At 36.7% G+C, this 26038-nt stretch overlaps 1 protein-coding gene across 1 annotated transcript in view; it reads right to left on the bottom strand.

The window, feature by feature from the left end:
- Positions 1-18852, bottom strand: part of XKR4 (XK related 4) — an 83591-nt gene extending 64739 nt beyond the window's left edge. Inside the window, exon 1 of the mRNA XM_034429785.3 lies at positions 17635-18852. Coding sequence (XP_034285676.2) covers positions 17635-18506 — 872 coding nt within the window. The 5' untranslated portion in view covers positions 18507-18852. The remainder of the gene's footprint in view (positions 1-17634) is intronic.
- Between the last annotated feature and the right edge of the window lie 7186 nt (positions 18853-26038).

The raw sequence follows: 26038 nt of genomic DNA, 5'->3' as shown, positions 1-26038 counted from the left end.
ATATCTTAAATTCTAGTAACTGGGGAGTTGACAATAGAAAAGTTCAGATTCCTTTTGGCCCACATTTACCAGATTCCTAAAAGTTTTGGGCTGCGGCCCGGGGTTGGAAATCCCTGGTTTAATGTAAATGGAATCTTATAATAGAATTAAAAAAGAACAAAAGTAAGACAGAAAGAAAGGTTCAATAGTTTGCATCAGATCGTAAATGCTGATTAATTTTGGCAAATAAAAATAGCAATACTGGATATCCATAAACTGAAAAGTATGACAGTTTCACCTGAACTCATTTTAAAAAGAATATCAAAAGATAGTATCTAATTCCAAAGGGCTTTTTTTTCCCGAAATGAGGGAAAAAACTTCCTCCAATGTTTTTAATTAACAGCACTGTAAATGTGGAGGTACTCCTTATTTAGCAACTCAGTTGGGATAGCAACTCAATCACTAATCAAAGCAGTCGCTAAGTGAAACTGTGATTTCATTCAGTTTTTTTCAACTTAGAGATTTGCAAAAATTGGTTACAAAATTACTTTTTGATCATTTGCAGAATTATTAAAATTAAGAAGGGTCCAAATAGTTCACAGAATCATAACTTCATATGTTTTTCTGTCTATGACAGGGGTGCTAAACTTGCGGCCCAAAGGCCAGATGTGTCATGTGCTGGCCATGCCCAACCCCCAGTTTAGCAAAGGGGGAAAAGTTGTGATATGTGACCATGTGTCATCACGAGCTTGACACCCCTGGTGTATGATGTCCCTTATACAAACTTTCACAATAAGATAGTGCAGTGAGAAATGCAGAGAATAAATATCAGAAGCTTTACAAAGAATGCACTTGAGGCAATATTATGGAAAGTAGAAAAGCACTGAGCAGAAACATAGTGTTATTTTTCCTTGGTAGTTTAGACAAAATCAATGGACTGAAATTGTCAGTACTCAGTGTGCTGTCAAATACCCGTTCACTGGGAACAACGCATATAATAGATATAATAGATATAATATCAATAGAAGAGAATATAGTAGTTCAGGATTGAACTGTGGAAGCCTTGACGTTCTCTGAGCTTGGCTTATTACAGATGTTTCCTTATCCAACTAAGTAACATCATTAGTGCATCAGAACCTCGATACATCAGTACAGAGACACAAACCCTCTTTAGTCAAGGGTAGATGAATTGAGATATTTATACTCCAAAAATAAGGCCTCTTTTCAGGACAATATGTAATTGTCCCTTGTATACAAAGAAGTTTCAAATAACCTTTACACAATTCCAAGTGATAACTGTTCATTTGTAACTATGTAATCAGTGTATGATGAAGTTGATCACTCAAGCTGTGGGCGATGATGATCATACTTAATGGGATACAAATCACCTGGTAGTTAGGCAAAACTTGATTAGTTTACTTTCCTATTAAAGTTTTCTGACAAATGAAATGTGTCTGCTTGTTTGTTTTTTAATTCTGTTTGATAATTTTTTCTGGAAAATGTTCTGAGGGATGTTGTAGACATTGTCAGAAAACTATCTCGTCTGTTTTAGACTATCTGTTCTTAAGAGCTTTTGCAGTGAAAATTTTCTGCTCCAGATAAAGAACTTGATAAATCTTGCTTTTACCTGTTGGCGAAGATGTTGAAATTTTGACTGTACTGTAGAATGACCAGGTTTTGGTCAAAGGCTTAAATACTTTCTTTACCTATACAAATGAGACAATTAAAATAAGCTAGTGTTATTTTCCATAACCGTGTTATGAGGGAGGAGCCAGGGTAGTTGTGGCTTGTTAAAAGTAATGTTCATCATTATGCTAAAAGAGGTCACTCTCAGATCCATTTCTGAGAATCAAAGTGAAGTAAGGGAATGTTAGAGATGTACATGGGAAATCTCTCTTGACACCTGAAGTAGAAGGAAGAAAGAGAAGGAGGAGGAGGAGGGGAGAGGGGGAGAAGGAGGAGGGAAATAAAGTATTATGTTGATTTAAATGAATGCTATAAATGTTATTGTCTGAGAAAAAAACCAGATTAAAAGGAAATAATAAATCCTGTGACAATGCTGAAAAAGATTAGGCTACAGGACTAGACAAGTAATTGGAAAAATGTTAAATTATGGATGGGGCTTGCTTATGCAGTTGCTGTCCAACTTGTTTAATGTGTGTGTGAATTGTCAATGCATCTGTGCCTGACATTTGGAAAAATGCCATTATTGGTTCCCTCTACAAAGAAAAAAATGTGTTTAATGTTGCAAAATATACCAGGAACAAATTTATTGAATATGCTTGGGAAAGCATTTGGTAGAATTTGATGAAAGGGATTCAAGAGATGAGGATGACTATGATTACGAAGTCAAGCACAGTTTTATTCCCCAAATATGTATGAAAATGAGTAAGATACTTTGTTGTACGTCTGTTAATTTTGAGAATTCATATTATGAAATGGTCAGTTAGAAGGGAATCAGTATGGAAATGAAGATTAGCAAATTATGTATTATGTTAAATGGCATACTTAGCAAATGTTTCAACATTAAATAGGAGGTAAGATAAAGGTATATGATATGTGCGTTTGATTGCTTAATATTGTTTGTATAACTAAATATAACTAAATAAGAAATGCTTGTGGTGATTTTGTGTATACTGGTTATGAATGTACATATACTTTGAACTGAATGTTTCTTAACAGTTTTTAAACAGCTATTAAGTAACTCACCAAGTATACATAGATTCAGAAAAGTATGGGAAAGAAGCCTAGAGTTTAACTTGTGGATAACAGATATTAAAAAGCTGTGATTTCTTTACAGGTTATTGTATGACTTTTTTCAGGCCCAAGTTTAAGGCCTGATATTTACTGTAAATTTAAATTCTATAGTGCGAACTCTAAGATTCCTGATTTTGTATTTTATGATATAATTCTTTGAAATAAAATAAAAATGTAGAAGGACTGAATTTGCTTTGATTTTATTGTACCAGCAACTTTAAACAATTTTTAAAAAGCTATGCTTAGAAATTTTTTTTAAAAAATTACAATGTTGTAAGCAAGCATGCATTTACTTATTGATATCTTGGAAATATTTTTTCCAGTGATGGTATATTCCTAAAAACTACAAATGAATACCAATGATTCTATTCATAATTCAGTTTTTTTAATTATTATCTTAACATTTAATGAGTTAAAATTAAAATTAATTTTGTGTCAAATTCAAGTTATTTTTCTAGAGGTACAATTTAAATTATAAATTCTGGTATATCCAAGTAAATTTCAATAATCTGAGAAAAATACAGATTAATGAGATTTTTAAGTTATGCAGTTTTCATTCAAAAGATATAGCAACATTACAATCACATGCCATTTTTAATCCAAATATGCCATGTGGTAAATATTCCTTATATTGTCAGTATATGTAAATCATATATACCTATGTTGTTTCATCTATTAAATTACTACTACTTTACATATGTTTCTTCATAAACTATCTATAAATTATAAATTATTAAAGAAGGAAGTCATTTTTGAAAGGAACATAATTTATTTTTTTCTGCACAAAATGACTGTACAAGACAACAGGAACCAGAAACTTTGAAATAGAGCAATATAATACAAGATCAAAATGTTATTATTTTGTGTGCTGTCTTCCAGAGTCAAATCAGGAGTTGTTCTAAAAAGCAGTTGTGATATACTGGAATGTTATCTTATATAAATCCTTCTGAACAGAATTTAACCTAGGACTTGATAAATTCCTAATGATTACCAATATTGGCCAATGTCCAAATGTTTAATGAGAGGTGACATGCAGTCCCAAAATATGATCGCCTGGAAATTAACATAGTTGCACTCATAAATAGTAATCAACAAATGTTTATCACAGATTTTGATGGGAGCAAAATGAGTGCTTCACCATTGGATTCAAAGTAGATTTAGAGACATGGAATAGTACCTGAAATGAAGTTGTTTTTTTTCTAAGAAAATATCTGCATTGGATTGGACTGGGGTTATATATAGTATTATAAAATCTTTGAGGTAAGTTAGGGTTTTCTTTGATCCCTGGGAGATTGTTATAAAATGCATGGGCTCTTCGAAGAGTACACATTTCTGAGATTTCCTGTATCAACTCTGGATACAGGATTTTCTCTGGAAGAGAAAGAGCTTCTGTTTTCAAATAACTTGATACTACTATAAGGATGTTAAGCTTTTAAGTTATTTTAAAAAATGACAGAAAAACATCTCAACCAACACATTACTTTTAAAAATTAACATCTTCCGTAGTTGGGTTTGGGATGGTAATAAATATGAACATTTGTTTGAATGTTCTCATAAGTGGAAAATTGAAGGAAGGAGACTTAGCCCTAAATATATGCCTAAGAAGAAGTTCATGTCATGGTTCAGATAAATTCTTAATCACTAGTCTGCATCTAGCCCATCTTGAACAAGTCAAGAATCTGGATCAGATGCAGACTAGTGACAGATTATAATTATTGTCAGCAACCGTTTGCTCTGGGTTAATTAGAAACATGCAATAACTGATTATACTGATTACTGAATTAAGGGCTATGCTATGATTTTTAAATATAACATGTCCTTTTCTTATCTGTTCAGTTATACAATGGATACTTTGAAAAAATAAACATACTGTAGAAACATCTATCCACTACTACAACTGTGATTCCTGGAAACTTTAATTGGGTGAAACAGTGCACCGTAGCGCAAACTTTTTTGAACCAAGGTACCACGAAAGGGCAAAATGGTGTCCAAAATCTAGAACCCATGACTCCCATGTAATTGAAAATTGGCAAATTTTATAAAACATTTTATGATATAAATATTATCTTAAAAAACAGCTTATGACATAATACAGAATGCCATAAAATACTACTTGAGGTCAACTTGGTCACCTCCTGATGTTTATATAGTTTATATAGTTTAACTTTCAAGGCAGATGCATCTCTGAATTAGAATCTCTGTGCCATTGTTGGAGGCATTGAGGAATTTAGTAAGGTCAACGGTTGTTTAACACATCACTTAATAGATAAGTAACACATCCCTTAATAGACATGATGTGCATGTTTACATTTAACACAAATGTAAACATGCACATCACTGGTGCATGTTTACATTTACGTCTAAATTAAATTATCAGGATTCTGAACAGAAAGAAAAAGAAGAGTTTTAGTAGTATATAGATGTTTCTGTGTTTATCAATGTATCTGTTGTATAACTAAACAGATAAGAAAAAGACACGTTATATTTAAAAATCATAGTATAGTCCTTAATTCAGTAATAAGTATAATCAGTTATCACATGTTTCTAATTAACCAAGAGCAAATGGTTGCTGACAGTAATTATAATCTGTCCTACTGATATACACATTCACACACTATTGTTTGGAGTTCTAAGTAGTTATTATTGAGTTGTATCAGCCCCATTAATTATCTTCTGCTGAATTTTGCTTCACTCTGGTAAATCTCGGTTAATTGCTTTGTTTACAATAGGGTTTCCCCTCCCCCAACTTAATAGGCTGAGTACAAAACTATCTCTTTAATGTAATTTTATTATGCTAAACTAATTAACAAGAGGAATGCAAAAACTCTAATAATAACAATAATAATAAAAGTAAATACAGGGCTCATTATTTATAGCCCCAAAACAAGCTCTAGCCACAAGTGCTTTAAAAACAAAATTTTAAAGAGCTAGAAATAATAGCAAATATGTTATTTTATATGTAAAGAGAACCACAAGACAGTGGGCTATCTAACCAGTGGCTATAGCAAAATTGTTCAATTTATGAAAAAATACATGGATGAGTAGCAAAAATAATACAAATACAATAATGCAAACAGTTTTACGTATTGTTGTTTCCTACCAAATAACCCCAAAATAGTTAAAGAGGAAATCAGAACAATTGTAAAATATCAAGGTTTAACAATTGAAATACACAGATTATGAAATAATCTGGTAAAAATTTCCCCCTTATTGGCACATTATAATCTATAATCTTTAACAGAGGAATTGTCAAAAGATCTGACAAAACTAGAATTATATTGTGTATATTATATTTGCTTTGCTTGGAACCATGTACATTTTAATTCATTTATTGAATTTGTATGACCATATTTATATTATTTATTAAGGTAATATTGAAAAAAAACAGGTGCACCAGGGTTTTAAAAAAAGCCAATGCTGCAGTGTAATCAGACCACTTATTAATGATTGCCATGGTAGACATGTGCAGTATCAAACCCCTTGACAGATGACAAAAAAAGACTTTAAGAAAAAGAAGAGCAACTAAGTTGATTAAGGGCCTGGAGACAAAAACATATGAAGAACAGTTGCAGGATTTAGGTTTGGTCAGTTTAAAGAAAAGGATGGGAGGTGACATGATAACAGTATTTTAGTGTTTGAGAGGCTGCCATAAAGAAGAGGGGGTCAACTTATTTTCCAAAGCACCAGAAGTCAAGACAAGAAACAAGGAAACTAATCAAGTAGAAAAGCAACCTGGAATTAAGGAGAAACTTCCTAGCAGTGAGGACAATGAACCAGTGGAACAGTTTGCCTTCAGAAATTGTAGGTGCTTCATAATTGGAGGTTTTTTAGAAAAGACTGGACAGCCACCTATCTGAATTGGTATATGGCCATGATGGCAAATCTATGGCACGCGTGCCAGAGGTGGCACACAGCGCCCGCTCTGATGGCACACGAGCCGTTGCCCCAGTTCAGCTTCTCTGCGCATGCGCGCACACCTCCCCTCCAGCCAGATGGTTTTCAGGTTTCTGTTGTGCATGTGTAGGAGGCGGGGTATACGCATCCGCGGGAGGGCATATGAGGGGGGTGGCCATGCACATTGCATTTTGGGGTTCAGGTACATGCGCACTTTGGGCACTCAGTCCAAAAAAGGTTAGCCATCACTGTTACAGGGTCTCCTGCTTGAGCAGGGGGTTGGACTAGGAGACCTCCATGGTCCCTTCCAGCTCTATTCTGATTAGCTTGAAAATAGCAAGGATGCATTCTGCTATTTCCCATAGCCTCTGAAAATGCCCTATTCATGCCACCTTTTGATATAAATCTATATAAATATCAGTGGTTTTAAATTTATATGAATGTATTTAATTTGATATATTGCTTTCTAAGATGACCAATAATTTTTAAAGACTGGCTGAAGCACAGTAAAAATGAGGCAAGGTTTCCATTTCATCCCCACATTACTAGTATTTGATTATTTTTTAGAACTAATGTTTTCTTAGAGCCAGTTTGGTCTACTGATTAAGGCATCGGATTAGAAACCAGGAGACTGTGATTTCTAGTCCCACTTTAGGCATGAAAACCAGCTGAGTGACTTTGAGCCAATCTCTCTCTTTCAACCCAACCTATCTCATAGGCTTGTAGTTGAGGAGAAAATAGGAAAAGGAGTATTAAGTATGTTTGTCACCTTGAGTTATTTATAAAAATAATAAAAGTAGCATAAATAAGTATAAATTAATTAATAAATATACAACTTAATGAACTTAGAAAATGTATACATTAAATGGGTGAAGAATGGTAGAGCTACTATTTATATAAATATGTGAAGCCTTGGCATCTATCTGCTAATCAGTCATATGATATTCTAAAAAAGTTTATAAAGTTATTTTTATTGTCTGCTTTCCCTCTAGTCATATGAATTGATTTCTTTCTTTTCTGCTATGTTTGTTCTTCAGGTTCAGATGCTGAAGATAAAGAGATAGTTAAACATTCATAATATTTCTGACAGTACGCATATTTAACTAGTAATTACTTATAGAAAGACTCATATTATACTCTGCATCAATGCTTATTGATTTACTAAGCTCCACTGATCTATCAATATGGTATCCTTTTCATGGAAGATTTAGATCATCTTATACAAAGAATTGCTTTGCGGATTACTTCCTAACACATCTTTAAAAAATAAAACTTCTGAATCTTCTACTGCAAAAATACTTTTTCTTGAAATTTGATGATGTGACATTAAAATTATGAAAATGATTTCTGCTATCACATTAGACGTGACCAGTGTTCTTCCTTGGCTCACATATATTCTGTTAAGTTGCTTTTTCACACTCCATGGAATCTCTCTATTCAAAATAAAAGAGTCTTTTAAAGAATTTACTAGTAGGACAAAGCATCCTGATTTGTGTGTTATGGTTAATATACTCAGAGAACATTGGCAACATAGCAACACTTCATTTGCCATGACGATTGAACTGCACAATACTCTGACAAATATAAATTATTTTGTTTTGCATTTTGTCCTAAAAAAAAACCCCACAATCAAAAGTAAAACTCACATTAATCTATTCTAACAACTACCATGATTGTTTTTTTAAAGATGAAATAATTATATCAAATTGCATTGGGCTTTGAGTGGTCCACATTCAACCTCTGAACTCCTTCTTTGAAGCTGCCTGGAATGCCAGGATTTCACTGCCCAAATTGAAACAGAAGTTTTTTTTTTATGTTGATCCTAATATCTCATGGAAACCCAAAAACCTAAGAAGTAGTACACCTCTAAATAGACTTAGTATATATTAAACTTCAATAATTAATTCCAGCACAAAGTATTTGTGAAAGTATTCCATAGCATTCTGCTTACCATCTAGTTAAATACGGGTTACAAACCCGGACAACACAGTGGATGCACAGCTGATTTGAAAATCATATTCAAATAATCTTTATCAGTGGTTCCTAACCAGCTGGAGAGAGAAATCAAGTGAGGTGTATCACGATTTAGTGCTGAATCATATACTTTTCAACATTTTTATTAATGACTTGGAAGAAAAGGTGGACAGAATGCTTGCCGAATTTTCAGATGACAAAAAATTGGACTAATAGGACTGTGAAGTGCTTCAGATTTGATTTAAAGGATTTGGTTTAATTTGAAATCTTTTAGCAGTTGGATAACCCTAGAAACAAATGCAGGCCATTTAATAAGTCATAGACATAAGTATTGTATTCACATCCCTGCATGTTCCAGAACTTTTCTTCCAAATCAAAATTAAAGCACTGCCTGGCTCTTATAGCTAAAACTCTAGGAAATAATTCAGAATGATACTAACTGACCACATCAAGGGACTGGCAATAGCAAAATAAAATTTAACAGAGATAGAAGTTTCTTTACACCCCCTTTTCCATTCTTGTTCTTTGAATACAAACATTTTTCGGTTACCGGGTAATAAATTGTAACACTTCATTATAGACAGTGTCAAATATATTACTGATAGATATGGTACATCAGGAACATATGTATTCCTGAATTAAGAGTAGGTTCAGAGTTGGCCTGCTATAAAAAGCTACAAGTTATGGCTGTATTCTTATGGTCACATTACCCAATAAACAGAATTGAGAAGGATAACGACAAAAGCAAATGCTGACTGAGCCTATGGTTAATACATTATGAGGTAGAAATATTGCTTAATGTAAAAAAGAAGACTGTACAGAAAACGTATCTGTCCTAAATTCTGAATAATCTATGGTGACATAAAAATATTCCTAGATTACCACAGAATATTTTTTGGCCATGTCACATGATCATACTCTGCTCTCCAATTTAACACTGAGAGAAATGTAAAGAAATAATTTCAGTAACTATAATTCATCACCAAAATATTTGCTAAGAATAACATCTGCACAAGATGATCTTGTGTGGTGAAAAAGAAAGCATGTTATATAAAAGTTTTCCTATTGGTATCAGAAATATCATGTCAATTAATTCCTAAACATTAAATTAAGACCAAATAATTAATGCTATTAAAGTGTTACATTTTTAGCATTTACTGTATAGCAGGCTCAGCTAGGTCCATGTAGTTTCTAATAACTGTACATCAGTATTCCTAGTCAAAAAGGGCAGAAGTCACAACAGTTCAAAATACAGGCATAAAAAGATAAAATTACCCATCAAAATTAAATTTTTACAGTTGTTGAATGTAAAGGCAGCCAATAAAATAAATTATGATGTTAGTCTAATGAGTACCAAATAAAACCTACCCTTAAGGCAAAAATGTATTCAGGATGTCCAGCAAAGATTTAAAAGATGTAGTTATCATAGTGACATCATAGATACAGCCATGGGTGAAATCCAGCAGGTTCTGTCAAGTTCTGGAGAACTGGTAGGGAAATTTTGAGCAGTTTGGAGAACCGGTAGCGGAAATTTTGAGTAGTTCGGAGAACCGGCAAATACCACCTTTGGCTGGCCCCAGAGTGGGGTGGGAATGGAGATTTTGCAATATCCTTCCCTCAGGAGTGGGGAGGGAATGGGGATTTTGTAGTATCCTTCCCCTGCCATGTCCACCAAGCCACGCCCACCAAGCCATACCACACCCTCCAAGCCACGCCACAGAACCAGTAGTAAAAAAATTTGGATTTCACCACTGGATACATCCTTGATAAAATTGTTAACTTTGTATATATAATACAAAATAAAAATCTTCATACAGTAATAATTCTGTAGGCAAAGAATCAACCTGTAGTGATATATTTGATGAATATCTTTCTAATTTATATTGACCTAATTTTTATTGCTTTCTGGTTGCATAAACTTTATGCAACCAGAAAGTCAATAGTCCCAGAATCTATCCACAGTAACTTTCAAGAAATATGCTTGCTGAGTTTCTGAGTGTATGCATACTGAAAACATGGAGAATCTGGTCTTTTATGTTCTAGTATTTGTCTGTCTGTATATTATTAAAAGAACAGATTCAGAAAAAATAGATAAAGTATTCTTTTTTGGTTAACATAGATTTTATCATTAAGGATTAATTTATTCATTAAGTTATGGTTGTTCCATTGCAAAATGTCTTTTAAAAATCCTTGGGAATTTGAGGTATTCATATACAGTATGAATACTATGTTATAACATCTATATTGGAAATAATTTATTTATTAGTAGATGGAATATTTTGTACAAAAGTTTTTTTAAATAGGAATTGTAAAATAAGAAGAAACCGAATAGAAGAATTAAAATTACATAGGAAAATGAAGAGGGACAAATGTTTTACATCAGGGTGTCAAACTCATAGCGTAACAGAGTCATCACATGACGTATTGGGACTTTTTCCCCCTTTGCTAAACCAGGTGTGGTCATAGCCAGCACATGACACCTCCGGCCCATGGGCTGGGAGTTTCACAACCCTGTTTTTGCAAGGTTTAAATAACTAATCATACAAAAAGTCTAAAAGAACTAAGATAAAGTTTGCTAATTTTCTAGAATCCTTTCATATATTCACGTACCTCTTGTTCAATTTACCAAGGATTACTACAGTGTGTTCTACATGAGGTCCTTGAAGACCACTAAGGTAGTCCCAGCTGCCAAAATCAGTTGGCTTATTACAAACTGCTATTCTGAAAATAAAACTTGGCTCAAGTGAAGGAGGACAAGGTTTACTATATAATCAACTTTCCTTTCAGTTCCTCTCCCTTCAGCTGAGCTCCACTTTCAAAATAACAGCCTGCAGGAGGTGCTGTGTTGCCAATCTCTCTGCAAACATCTGTGCTACCCAGATGGATTTTAAAGTGTTATTTTCCTCTTTCAGCAAAATGCATTAGACCAAAGTTTAATATAGAACAACAGATTTAGTCAGAGGAACAGAAAGGTAGACACTTCTTTTGTCATCATCCAAAGAACCAAGTCCCCAAATCTAAAAAGACCAGGTATAGAAGCATGTAATACTCATGCTTGTAAAATTAGTGTTGTTTTGTGGCAAAGAGATTGATTGGGGTTTTCTGTACAATTAAATTGTTTCGTTAAAAATGTGTTATTATATTATTACTATCCTGCATTTTAAAAAATATTTTGGTCAGCTCAAGGCAGTGAACATAACTAATACTCCTGTCTCCTCTTTTCCCTGTGAGTTGGGTTGAACTGAGATAGTAACTGGCCTAAAGTAAGTCAACTGGCTTTCAAACTTAAGAGAAACTTAGGAAGTCATGCTCTCCTGTTTTTAGATCAGCACCTTCACCAGTACCCCAAACTGACTCCAAAGATGAACACAAGGTTGTTGAACTTCTTATAGCACTCCAATATTTACTAATATTAATTCATTAAACATTTTTCATTAAAAATTCATTAATTTTCCCTTACATTTTATCCAGATAGAAGGATATAAATTATTGCTATAAAGTAGAAGTCAAAATATCCATGCAATGCATATTGGCTTAACAAGATTGAGCCAATATCCTTAAGATAACATGCTTCAAGGTACACCCTGTATTTCAATAATCTAGTTAGTCCAGTGATTAATATTCAGGATATATCCTGCAGTGTGGTAAACTAGTAGACTCATACTACAATATAGCTATTAATAAAATCTATATTAAAGTTTGTGTAGGCACCTTAATGATAATATTTGTCCAAAACACAATTGCTACTCAGTAGGTACATGACAAAATAACCTGTATTTAATATATGAACTTGAAGCACTTAGTAAAACAAAGTGTCATATATGGGAGCAATAGAAGACTTAATAAAATTCCTGTGATTTGATTTGGACAGCTTACAGCATTATAGATTTATGCTGCAGATGCTGTTATGCTGCATGAAATCATTCACAGTAATATTTTTAAAATAAATAATCATTGTGTGTTGGTAGAAATTGAAACTTCTGCTTCTTTTTCTCATATGCTTCAGAAGTGACTTAAAAATATAATTTGCTCCTTGCCAAACTTGCCAAAATTATACTAGCTAATGAACCTTTTGGTTATTTCTCACTAGTAATTTAGAGCACAGTATGGTATCATCCAGTCATCATGATGGTGATATAGTTTATCTTCATTACTGATATATTGACATAGTAATGGTTGGATGATAACATAGATGCCATAAATCACCACTGAAGAAATGATATTTGCTGGCTGAATTGCAGTCACTATCTTTGCTTTTTCATTTTGGTCTTCTCCCAATACGTATTGTCTGCGTCAATCAGCTAAGGTACTGTTTCAGTGATCAGAAACCATTTTCACCAGGAAGTTAGAACACCCTCAGTTTAAATTATATTTTGTTCAGTAATGCACAGCAAATGCGATCTCTGCAAAGAATTATTGTAAAACCGAGATGGGATAAATGATTGGAAACCATGCACCATTTGAACCAAGAGAAAGATAAAGAGTTACATAAAGCCCTTCCCTGCAGAAAATTCCCTGCTTCTGAATTCCCTGCTTCTTTCATTATCAGAAATGCTGATTTGACAATATTTCAGCTATTAAGCAATTCTTAGACATCCTTGTACCCCTGAAGCTACAGTAATTGCAATTCATGTTTTGAGAGAATGGAAGGAGGAAATCAGGATGGAGAGAAGGGTGGAAAGGAACAGGAACATGGAATTGAAAAGAAAGAAAAAGACAAAAATGCCAGAAGGAAAGAAGGAAGGAAGGAAGGAAGGAAGGAAGGAAGGAAGGAAGGAAGGAAGGAAGGAAGGAAGGATTTTATGATACATCAGCAGAAGTAACCAGGAGACAAATCAGAACTCAGAGAAACTTAGAAGGTAGGTAGAAACGGGTTCAGGTCAGGCCAATTGTTTGTCTTAATGTAGACTAATACTGGAACTAGAATGCTCACAAATTAAAGGTACAAGCTTACATGAATCCATCAATAGGGTTGTTTTATTACAGATATTAGAAAAGCATATATAAAACTGGCAGACTCCCTCTCTTTCATCTTATGCCCTCTCTTCCCACCCATTTGTGAGCTAAGGATAATTTATTTCTGGGCAGAGGAATGGTTGATGCCTGTGCATTTTGTAATGGACCACCTGAATTCAGGCTGTCTGCTTTTAACCGTGCCAATCTAGGCACCAGGAATACCAACCAAACTACAATGGGATCCTGCTAGATTGGAGCATGGAATTGTCTTTACAGTTAATTTAGAAATTATTGTTGATGCAAACGTAGCAGTTAAAGAATGTCCATAACAAATTATTCCCATTATAAAAATTATGCTGCTTCCACTTAATTTACAAATATATAAAGGCTTTTTAGCAAAGATGCCAAAGGAAGCAATTATTTTATAAAGATTCTGGGATGCATAGTCTGAGTGAATATGCCATTTGGAAATATAAAAAATTGTTACAAATACTTGGAATTAATGACTGACTTTTAAACCCCAAGCAACATTAGTGGTTTATTTCTTAGTACTAGACATTCTAGTAATTCAGAAATATTCAGAGGTCTGAGTCAGAGGCAGGTGTTTGGATCCCATTATCATTAGGAATTAGTTGATAAACTAAGATAGAACTTCTAAAGTTAAGCTGCCCTTAGAATTTCCCAGAAGTGATTACCTAGATGTTTTATTCTCTTTTTAATATGAAATGAAACCCATTTTTAAAGAAGATTCTCAGGCATTTGATGATTGTATTTTGTCATATTTTATAATATTATTTTATTCCAAATTTTATTGAATTGTTTAATTATCTTGAAAATAATTTTATTTTTTATTGTTTATTTTATTTTTGCATGGAATAATTTTAAGACTATATATTGGATAATGGGAGATAGATAATCAAATTCCAAGTGACTTTGATAAGCATTCAGTTTTGATTGCCACAATATAAAAAAAGATGTTGAGACTCTAGAAAGAGTGCAGAAAAGATCAACAAAGATGATTAGGGAACTGCAGGCTAAAACATATGAAGAACGGTTGCAGGAATTGGGTATGTCTAGATTAATGAAGAGAAGGACTGGGGTGACATGATAGCAGTGTTCAACTATCTAATGGGCTGAGAAGACGGGTCAACCTTTTCTCCAAAGCACCTGAAAGCAGGTCAAGAAGCAATGGATGTAAACTAATCATTGAGAGAACCAACCTAGAACTAAGGAGAAATTTCCTGGCAGAAAAATTAATCAATGGAATAACTTGCCTCCAGAAGTTATTAATTCTGTTATTCTGTTATCAGTTATACTCACAATCTCCATATGCATATATATTGACCGTAGCCATATTATAAATGACAAAAATGTTAATTCTTATATTCTTTCTAAAATACACACAAGTTAGAATGCTATAAGAAAGTACTGCTCACACCATTCAAGATCTTTCAACTCTGGCTGAAATTTTTTTTCTATAATTATAATTCATGCTGTAAGATGGCTGGTTTCTTTAAATATACTGTTCTTCTCACATCAAAAGTTTATAAATATAATTGTGAATAAATCATGTAATATATATATGATATAAAACTGTATATATCAAGCATTATAGTAACATTAATCCATTAATGTTTAATTAGCATGCTTTAATTGAAATAATGGCAATAAATTATTATCATTATTTACAGGTATTATTCATTAATAATAATACCTGTAAATAGAAGTAGAATGACTATGGATGAAGAAAGCAAAGATACTACAAATAGTAAAAGGTGCCCTGGGTGCAGTCCCAAAACATCTATGATGGACAACTAAGGCAGTTACCCTTTTGGTGATTTTCCTGAGTAAAGTGTTTCCTGCTTTCCCTTGATGATTTACCAATTATAACAGTGTGTTTGTGTAGTTTTCTACCTTGGTAGTGATCATATATTAAAGCTATAACACTGCAAAGATACTTGGAAGTAAATCTTTTTAAGTTGAATTTTACTGAAATTATATTTGCAAAATAATTCTCAGCACGATTAAACTTTCCATATAACTCACTGGCCATCCTTTTCTCTGGTATAAATTGGAGAAATAAGTATTTAATAAGAATACTTGTCTATAAAATGAATATATACTTTTTGAAACTTAGTCACACATCACAATTTTGTTTCATCACACAACAGTTATGAAGCTTTTACCAACACAATTATTTATAACCATCTCTGTGGGGAAAAAAGGCTTTTAAAATTGCAATTAACATAATTCCTGTACATACAAAATTCTTCTCATTTTCCACACATTAAATATTCACTGAGTGCCTATTAATATTTCTGGCTGAAGAGTAAGAAATAATGAAACCCATACTTATAATAAAAATAAATAGTGCTGGCAGGCCTCAAAATTTCACCCAGATAATGTATTTCTTACCTTAATATATAACCAATAATTCTATCTTCTATTTTTTTTTATATAGCATATATATTGCATCTTAGTTTAAGGGCCTTCTTTTTCCCACAATTTTGTCTGAAAGCCCCCGTCTTATATTATAACATACACTTAACAATCCTACTTGGTACATCATTGACCTGTTTAATGCATTCAAACCTTATATGACTCTCTAGTTCCCACCCCAACCCAAGGTCAGGACATAACAACGGCCCTGGATAATGGTCATGCTTTCTTCATGTGAGTGAATACAAGGGTGTGACCAATTTAATAAAAATATATTTTTTTAAGATTGGTTGGAATAATACAAATAAAGGTAAGTATATTTTAGAATAATAATATTTTTAATTATATTCAGCATATAATGATAGCATTTTAGCTATTATAGTTATTCAGAAATATTATTTTAAATATGCCAGAATGAAAGTTTAATTGAAATATATATTTTTGTAACAAAAACAATAACATGAAAGCAATCTTTTGTTATCTTTAAAGTAGTTCTTTATGTGGGTTTATAGTGTAAAATCAAATTATCAATATATTAGATGCAATAACCCTATTCTATTCCTTATTAAATGTACAGGTATTAAGGTTTTCAACGTCATTAACAAGTTTAGAAATATGTTATCAAATCAGCATAAAAACAATATTTATAGAATGTGCTATGTGAATTACATTAACACGAGGCATATAAGATTGCTGAATACAAAATATACTTTGAGATTTGTCTTAGGTCATAATGCTCTAAACACACCCACACTCACACCCACTACTGTTTCCGTGTAAAGAATAAAAATAACTAATAACTAATAATCCATCCATGTGCAGGGATTTTTAGGATGCAATATACACTCAGGTTTTAGAGACTTTATAATGTTTCAAATTTTAGTTATTTCTTGTTCTAAGTATTTTGCATACACTTTTACAGAAGAGCAGGAGTTCAAAGTCATCTGCCTGTAATCTATTTGTTTAACCATTTCCAAAGTTACTTTTAACCACGCATAAATGTTCAGAAATAACAACTGTATCTTAAAACTCTGCTTCAGAGAAATACTTCACTATGGGTTGGCATCTAGTAAAGATGTTAGACTTTTCTATGTGTTCTTCCTAAAACAAACACCAAGTTTTGTATTTTCTCTTAAGAAACTGGGGTGACATCTATGTCTCCTTAAGCTAAGGTAAGACTGAAACCAACCAATCTTAGAAGGCAAGGAGGATGCATTGCACACAATGCAATTCTCCATTGTGTGTTTCAGCTGTAAATGACTCCATTGATAGTGCATTCTATCTGACTGCACGTATAACCATTCACAGGGATTAGCTACCTTGGCAAGTCAGTTCATTCAAACGCGTCAATTAAAAATTACAGGTTGATACACTCAGTTACAACTTATGCACTATTGCATGAACTCCTAAGAGTAAGGTGAGATTTGCTGTGCCACATGACCCAACCCCCTTTCATACTCCAATCTCTCAAGTTTTATCAATTATTTTAGGCCTTGATCCCGTAGGTAGCTAGAAGATAACAAGTTTTGAGTCACCTGGGGCACTTTCCACCCATCAGAAGCCCCCTGTGTTTCTTCCTTGAAGCCCAGCGTGTAGGGACTTCATAAAAGCTAGTTTGAGGCGCTTGTGTCTTACCTCCAAATTTGCCCAAGCTGCAGGATGTGGATGAGAGACTGCATCAGCCAGATGCAGAAGGCGCAGGAGGCAGATCTGGTCTTGGGGGTTCGGATGCCGCTGCAGCCGCCACCTCCACCTCCTCCACTGGTAGTGCTGGTCGCATTGGTGGTGCTGCTGTTACTGCTATTAGTTGCGTTGCCCTTGCTGGCATTGGATGCTTGCCTTTGTGGTGTGGCCGGCCGGGCCCCGGCATCCATGTCCCCCGCGGCCGAGCCGCTGCTCACCAGCAGTTTGCTTTCGCCGTGTCCGGCTGAGGAGGAGGAGGCAGGAGCCACCGAGGCGCCGTCCTCGTTGCTGAAGTCGTGGACAAACCAGCGGAAGCTGAAGACCTGCACCGAGAGGGAACCGAGCAGCACGAAGAAAAGTGTGAGCCCGAACCACCAGCGCTGGCCTCGAAGGTAGTAGTCGACCGCCAGCCAGAGGTCCGTGCCCACGTCGGCAAAGTACACGGCCACGGCGGCCAGAATCCAGAGTCCGTCCCACAACGAATAGCGCCGCTGCTCCCTGCCGAGCCGCAGGCACAGCGACGACGAGCCTCCGCCCGAGCCCCGCGAGCCCCCGGCCGCCCTGTTTCCGCGGCCGCAGCAGCAGCAGCAGCGGCACCCGCCGTTGCCACCGCCGTCCCCTCGGCTCCCGCAGCCGGACTTGCAGCAGCCGCCGCCGCCAGGTGACTCGTCATCCTCGGCGCTGCCGGGGCCCTCCGCGCCGGAGGAAAAGCCCGAGGCCAGCGCCTGCACCGAACCCGAATGCTCCGAATTCTGCAGTGGCGTGAACGCCACCTCGCTGCCCTTCTTCATCTTCAGCCGCCCCCCGTCCGACTTCGCGGCCATGATGCGGATGGAAAGCGGCGGCGGCAGCGAAAGGGACCCAGTCCGGGAGCACCCTTTAGCCCTCCCCCTCCCTCCCCTCCCTCGCTCGCTCGCTCGCTCGGCGGACAATTCGCTCTCCTCGTTAGGTTTCCCAAAGAGCTGGTGGGGCTGGGCCACTGGCTCCTGCAGGCGCTGCTGGAGCGCCGCCTGCCTGCAGGGAGCCCCGCTCACCCACCCAGCCCCGGACAGAAGCGGCTTGCGGAGCAGTCCTTACACCGGCACATCTTTTTCTCCGCCTGGCCCGCCCCTCTGCTTCGCCTCTGCTGCTGCTGCTGCTGCCGCCGCCGCCACCCAGCTGACTGACGCCAGGAAAGAGGATGACCTCATCCCTCTCCCCCATACATACAGACACGCGCGCGCACGCATACACGCGGAATAGCCGTGGCGCCCAGAAAGGAGGGGAGGGGGCGTGTGTGAGTGTGTGTGAAAGAGACAGAAATCGGGGAGCGACGGTACTTCGGTGAAATCACACATGCAACAGGAAGAGGGGACCTGAGGGGGCATAGAGGAACTGCCGGTCGGCTGTTCGATTGTTGAGAGGCGTGCGTGCGTGTGTGTGTCTGTGTGTGTTGTGTGTGGAGGGGCGCGAGGTCTGCCCTAGGAGGAAAGGGGAGAAAGTCCCTGGTTTTGCTCCCTCGCGGATAGAGAAAAGGATCCACTCGCGGTCAGGAAATGTGAGCAATTATGGCTGGTATCTCAACAGATTTTCCAAGGAGGATTGGTTGAGAGGCTGCCTGGAACGAAAAAGACCGGGAGGAGGAGGAGGAGGAGGACGAGCAGGGATTTCATAAACGGAGAGGCCAAAGGCACCTAGAGACACCTTCACACCTGAAGGCACAAGCGCTTCCACTCCTGCCTGGAGAAGCGACCTCCTAGTCTTCCTGCTGCCGCTCCCCTTTTCTCCGCGGTCTGCCACTCTTGAAATCGATCGCGGAGGAGCGGTGCTGATCGGGGGGGGGGGGGCGTGTACCGAGGACTCGTTGAGAGCTCGGGGGGTGGTGGAAGGCGGGTGGGAAAGCTCAGACGAGGCCGGGCAGCTCCGGAGGGAAGCTGGCAACGCAGGGCTCTCTGGAAGTTGGCGCTCCCCATGGGGCCACCCATGGACGCAAAGGACGATGATTCCAGAGAACAGGTGCAGAGAAGAGGGAATATAACGAGGCCTCCAGTGCGGGAATCGCTGGCGGCTTCCCGCCTTTGCCGGGCGAGGGAGAGAGAGGAGGCAAACGTTTGCCTCATTAGCACGGCCTGCTTTGTCACCTCAGGGCACGGGGCGGGGCGGGAGGAGCGTCGTTAGCAGCAGGTGGTGTAAGGGAGCAGGGAGGGATTTCGCGGGGGGCGGGTGGCACCTCGGAGAGATCGTTTACCCTCCCCTATTCAGATTTATGTGCCACCAGGCAGAGGGAGGAGGGCCCGTGGCTGAGAAGCCTTTTTATGCTCAGCATCTTCTCTGCATTGGTAAGTGTCAGAGGCTGGCATTGGCACTGGAATCAAGCTATGGCTAGCGTGGTTTCAGAAGGCTAGTGTCGCTGGTCCTTTTTGGCTTAGCTGGAAATGCCTTTGACATACCACAGTGTTTCTCACCCTTGGAAGCTTGAAGATGGGTGGACTTCAACTCCCAGAATCTGGGAATTGAAGTCCACCCATCTTCAAGCTTCCAAGGTTGAGAAACACTGACATACCAGATGCTTTTGTTGTCTGCCACAAAGCCATGTGGCATCTCCATTGATTGGGAATGATGGGACATTAGTGTCAATTCAATGAAATTGACTGTGTAGAGCTGAAAGTAAGGCCAGAGAAGATTAGCCCCTCATCAGACACACTGCATTTGACAGTTATGTGAGGCACAGTTGGATCTTCTAGAACCTTATTTTTGATGGACACTTGTCTAAGCTCAAAAGATGAGTCAGGTGGAAGTAAAGAGTTTCTTACCCATAGTTCTGTGATTTCATGGGACAAGAGAAGCAGGAGATCTTCCTCAGTCTTAAGAAAAGCATGTAGGGCATATCATGACAACTGACTTAACATGATGTGCTCCAGGCTGTGAGATTGTACAGAGCATGCCAGCATAATTTTCTGTCTCTATATAGCTGTTCTGTGCTACTGTAGCAAGGCCAGTCAGGGATAGTGTCCTAACAGTTTACTGAAAAGCAAGTTGATGTGGGGCAATTCCTGGAAGGAGGAGGAGGAAGAAGAGGATGAGGAGAAATCTGCCAATTGCTCCCTATAATATTTTCTGAATAGGAGGCAAGTCTTTATGTACTGCTTTTTCTTGTGGTCTTGGTTGAGGATCAAGATTATTAGAGGAACGGAGGGACCTGGAATTTTTATGGTCATTTACAGAGATCAGAGCTACCTCATGTAATGGTTGTATTGCTAAAATCACTAGATAAGGTGCTTCAAATTCCTAATGTGTGGTGTTTACTAGGATACAGTTTTGTACAGCACCGTTTCTGGGGTCCTGTTAATTAAGCAGCATAAAACAAAATGGCAAAGGAGGGAAGTTGGAGGTGACTGGAGTCAGGAGGAGGAATGTTTGCAGAAGCAAAAAAAAAAAAATTGCCAAGAAGACTTTGGTAAATCCCAGTTTCTATGACATCATTCCCATGTCTGCTACTGAAGCTTTATGCGTTATACAAATAGCAAGGCATATTCCAGATGAAGATAAGAAACATTACATCCATTGTAGATCAGGAAAAAAAACCCCAAAGTTAAATGGCCTTCGCTATGGATGAGACGAAATCTGTTTCATACGAGCATGTTCTTAAAGCACAATTAGAAACAATGTTGAAGCTAAAATTAGGTGAATGTGGACAAATTGTTATAATCACTAGTGAAGATATGGCTTAACATAAATTTTAAATCCAAAATTTAGTTTCCCAAAACACTTCAAAAGTTTTCAGAATGGGATAGTTAATCTTTGCATATTTTATCACAACTATGCAGAAGTTGTATGAAGCAATAAACATGTTAAGCACAATGTTAACTATGGTCTTAGTTGAATGTCATAAAAACTGACTGATAATTGTGCAACAAAATATATATTTAATCCAGTGGTGAAATCCATTTTTTTTTTACTACCGGTTCTGTGGGCATGGTGTGGCTTGGTGGGCATGGCAGGAGAAGGATACTGCAATATCTCCATTCCCACCCCATTCCAGGGGAAGGATACTGCAAAATCCCCATTCCCACTCTGGCGCCAGCCAGAGGTGGTATTTGCCGGTTTTCTGAACTACTCAAAGTTTTCACTACCAGTTCTCTGAACTGCTCAAAATTTTCACTACTGGTTCTCCAGAACCTGTCAGAACCTGCTGGATTTCACTCCTGGTTTAATCTCTTCTCCCTAAAGTTGTTGAAGATGGGTCTCTAGCCTTTTTCAAAAATTTGGAGGCTATATTACACCAACAGTATTTTGCTATGGCCACACACTTGTTCTAAAGTCCTGCCTTTCTCATACACCACTAAAAACAATGACATTTTTTCTACTTAATCAAGAACCAGTTTGGTGGAGTGGTTAAGGTGCTGGCCTAGAAACTAGCAGACTGAGTTCTAGTCCTGCCTTAGACATAAAAGCCAGCTGGATGACTGGGCCAGTCACTTACTATCATCCTAAATTACCTTACAGGGTTGTGGTTGTTGTTGTGGGAAAATAGGAAGAAGGAGTATTAAATATATTCCCTGTCTGAAGTTACTTATAAAATAATAAATGCAAAATAAAAGTCAAATAAAATATTTGACTAATAAAAGCTCTGCTTCAATTTGGACAATTTCTTAGAGCCCTAGTTAGCAATATTTATCAGAAAAAAGATTAGAAAAATTCCAGTCAATCCTTATTGAATGAAGTAATGTATAAACAATTTTTGGGGACAAAACTGTTGTCTCTTTTGTGTGTGTGTGTGTGTGTATTTACAGTGAAGAGATGCGGAATGCCTGTCATGTTTCTGACAGTAGAGTTGTCTGCCTGTTCACATTTTGATATTTGCTTCTGGACTTACCAATATGAGAAGTTACTCTCACAATTGATTTTAGCAACAAGACATTCTTGAAAGCCACTTTTGAAAAACAGAAATTCTAAAAATGATTTTCATCTCTAACCTCTTGACATAATAACCACCATAAATACCTAATAATTCCTCTCTTTTGACATTTGGGGATTTCAGGCACCATCTCTACATATAGTGATGCTTAAAAAGGACAATTTTAAAGTAAATTGTCCTTTTTAAGCACATTTTACTTAAGGAGCCATATTAGCATAACCATTAGCAGACCAATTAATCTCTTTCAAGACTTCCTCTTTGCCTATTCCTTTTGTCTATGTATAAGTATGCACACATAAATGAACATACATACTATAATTTAGGATTTCATTTCCTTTAAATTCTTCTTTCCATCTAATAATTTGAACTTGCCATAACATAGTAGATCTCAGCACTAAACACTGAGGATGCTATCTGAGGCTGCTGATTTTAGCTCTCCCAAACGGGGGGGGGGGAGGGAAAGTTTCTCAATGATTTTGTTGGATGGCTTGTTCTTTAAAGTGTAAGGGGACTGAGAATTTTTGGGGTAGGATTCTGATACCAAATAACTTGAATGATTTTGAATATCAAATCTATGCTGTAGTGCAGGGGTGTCAAACTCAATTTCATTGAGGGCTTTGGCTGACTTCGGAGGCCGGTGGGTATGGCTGACTAGGTGGGTGTGGCCAGCTTGACTCCACTCACTGGGTGTGGCTGACTGGGTGGGTGTAGCCAGCTGAGTGGGCATGGCCAGCTTGACGCCACTCCCCAAACTGCTGGCATGTTTCCTCTTTGCATTGGGTAGACGGGACTGAAGCAATGTTGGCCCGATGTTACCTCTTCGCATTGGGTAGACCAGGTTGAAGTGATGTGGGTAGTCAGGGCCAAAGTGATGTGGGCCAGCCCCATACATTTTCCAGGACGGCCCCGCAGGCCAGATGCGGCCAATGGGGCGCGAGTTTGACACTCCTGCTGTACTGTAATTTATGACTGTCTGAAATTCTGCAAAATGGATTTCACAAGTGATGCAAGAATAATAAACTACTATGAATAATTTTACTATATTAGAATTACTATAATCACACTTCTCATTCTCAAAGGTGCTTTTTGAAGAGGCAACTGGACTTTCTGTTTTTTCTTTGAAGACATTTTGCTTCTTATCTAAGCAATGGAAATGTCTTCAAAGAAAAAACAGAAAGTCCAGTTGCTTCTTAAAAAAGTACTTTTGGGACAACCATGACCTGGATGATTGAGAATCTCCATAGACGTTCAGCTACGCACTTTGGGATGAACACCCTTCAAATGGTGAAGGAGTATGAACAGATTTCCAGAAAAATTGCAGACTACAGGAACCATTTGTGCTTCAGTCTGAGATGCAGGCAGCACAGACTCATCCCCTGTGCTCAACAGTGAAACCTTTTTATTAAATGAAGAATTGCAAATACAGTCCACTTATTTTATGGTTGCTAAATTTCTCAATTAAGCTCATTAAAAGATACAATTGTGTACAAAATATTCTTATTTAACATAATGCAAACAAAATTAGCATGCTTAGAAACTGTTTTAACACAGTCCTTTATATGTTTCTATCAACTTCAAAGACCATGTGAGATTTTGAAGAAAAATATTTAATCTATGCTTTGACAGTGAGCAGAGAACAGAGGAAAAGGAGAAAAAGGAAGAGAAAAAGGACAAGAGTTGTAAGCAAATAATATGACAATGACATTAGAGTATAATCCCACATGTGTCTATTCAAAATAAAACATACTGCATTTTAGAGAGTCTTTGAAGACACCATGATAATATTCTAAGTGAGGATCTGGCACAAGAAGACTTTTGAAACAATATAACAGAATGTTTTGGAATAGTATTATTGTAATTGTATTCTGTAAAATAAAATTATTAGTTAAAAATGCAGCAAATTGTGCCCAAAGATATGAGCCCATAGTCCTTATTCTATTATGATCTAAGAGTTAGAATATTGATTACAATTATATAAATCCTTCCAAATTTTTGTATGTGAATCAAGATACAGAATCAAGATCTAAAAGTTATATTAAAGATCATCTAGTCTAACCACTTCCTGAATGAGGCTCCACTAGAGTATAAGTAAGAATGCCTTTGTTCCATAAAGAACAGGTTTACTGTTTCTTAAAGAAAAAAATATTAATGAAAATTGAGGTTTTTCACACTTCTCCCGTGTATAGAAATAAAGGAGAAAATTTTTACCTGAGTCATGACACAGAAAACCATTTTTTACAAATATAAAATATTTTAAGTTTGTCCTAATACAGAGGCAGCTAACTGAAGTTTTTTTAAAAAAAATCAATACAAAACTATAGAAGTAATATAACACAACATTTGGACCCTAGAATCCTATAAATAGGAGAATTTCTATGAGATTCCTTGTTTGTTCCCACGCCACCTTTACTCCTCTTAAAATCCATTTAAACCATTTGAACCCATTTAGATGCTGGATTAAGACATACATATATAACAATAATTCCTATCTAAGTTGTTTAAGATATAGCTATAATAACTATTGGCTTATTTTGTTTGTGTGTGTATGTGCGTATACTATCTAGTGCAGCATTTTTGACAAATTAAAGATGAGTGGATTTCAACTTTCAGAATTCCCCAACTAGCATGGCTGACTGAGGAATTCTGGGAGTTGAAGTCCACCCATCTTAAAATTGCAAGGTTAGAAACAGTGGTCTAATGTGTATGTTTTCTTACTGTTTTACTGTGGTGGTAAAGCTTTAGAGTTGCATGAAATATAGTTTATATGAGCTATAATTTCCAAAACAATTTTGCAGTGTTTGGTTTCATGCTACAAATTCATGAAATTATGCCAAAGTATCCCATTTCTCATTTCTACCCTTAAGGTGCTTGAGACATTATTCCTTACTAAAGTACAAATTTTGCATAATTTTGATCATTTAGTATGGTACCAAAGGTATGTAAACATTTGTCAAAGAATAACAAAACACTGCTCTGTGAAAGAGATAAATTCTATTTCCCCATTTTACTTCTCTAATAAAATCACATTAAATCCTTAATGTATATTGTTTTAGCACATCAGCAGGTCAAGGCTGTTGTCCTCTGTAAAGGGAATAGAAGCTGTAGCTGAGTACCATTTCTGTACCCATTGTCTGAGTTATTTATGGATAGATGTAAACATTTTTTAAAAATCTGTCTCTATAGAAACTGGTTGAAGGCTAGACTTTAGAGTTTTCTGTTATAAAATTCACTTCTTTCGCATATCTGAGGCATCTAAAATATATTTTGACATGATTGATTACTTAGAAATCTACTGAGAATTTTTTCATGTTTAATTGCTGTCTTAAACAAATTAATTTAGAACTTTTATGAATATCAAAGCAATTTATTTCCAATTAAGAGTAGGTCAGATTTTAGCCTTAAATTTTTCACAATGAAGCCCCCACAAATGTCATTCAATAACATGTCTTAATTTTTATG

This window comes from Pantherophis guttatus, chromosome 3, assembly GCF_059756535.1.
Source record: "Pantherophis guttatus breed Tessera chromosome 3, ASM5975653v1, whole genome shotgun sequence".
NCBI classification, from domain to species: domain Eukaryota; kingdom Metazoa; phylum Chordata; class Lepidosauria; order Squamata; family Colubridae; genus Pantherophis; species Pantherophis guttatus.
Note: the sequence above shows the minus strand (reverse complement) of the source record. Positions and strands in the feature narration are given on the sequence as shown.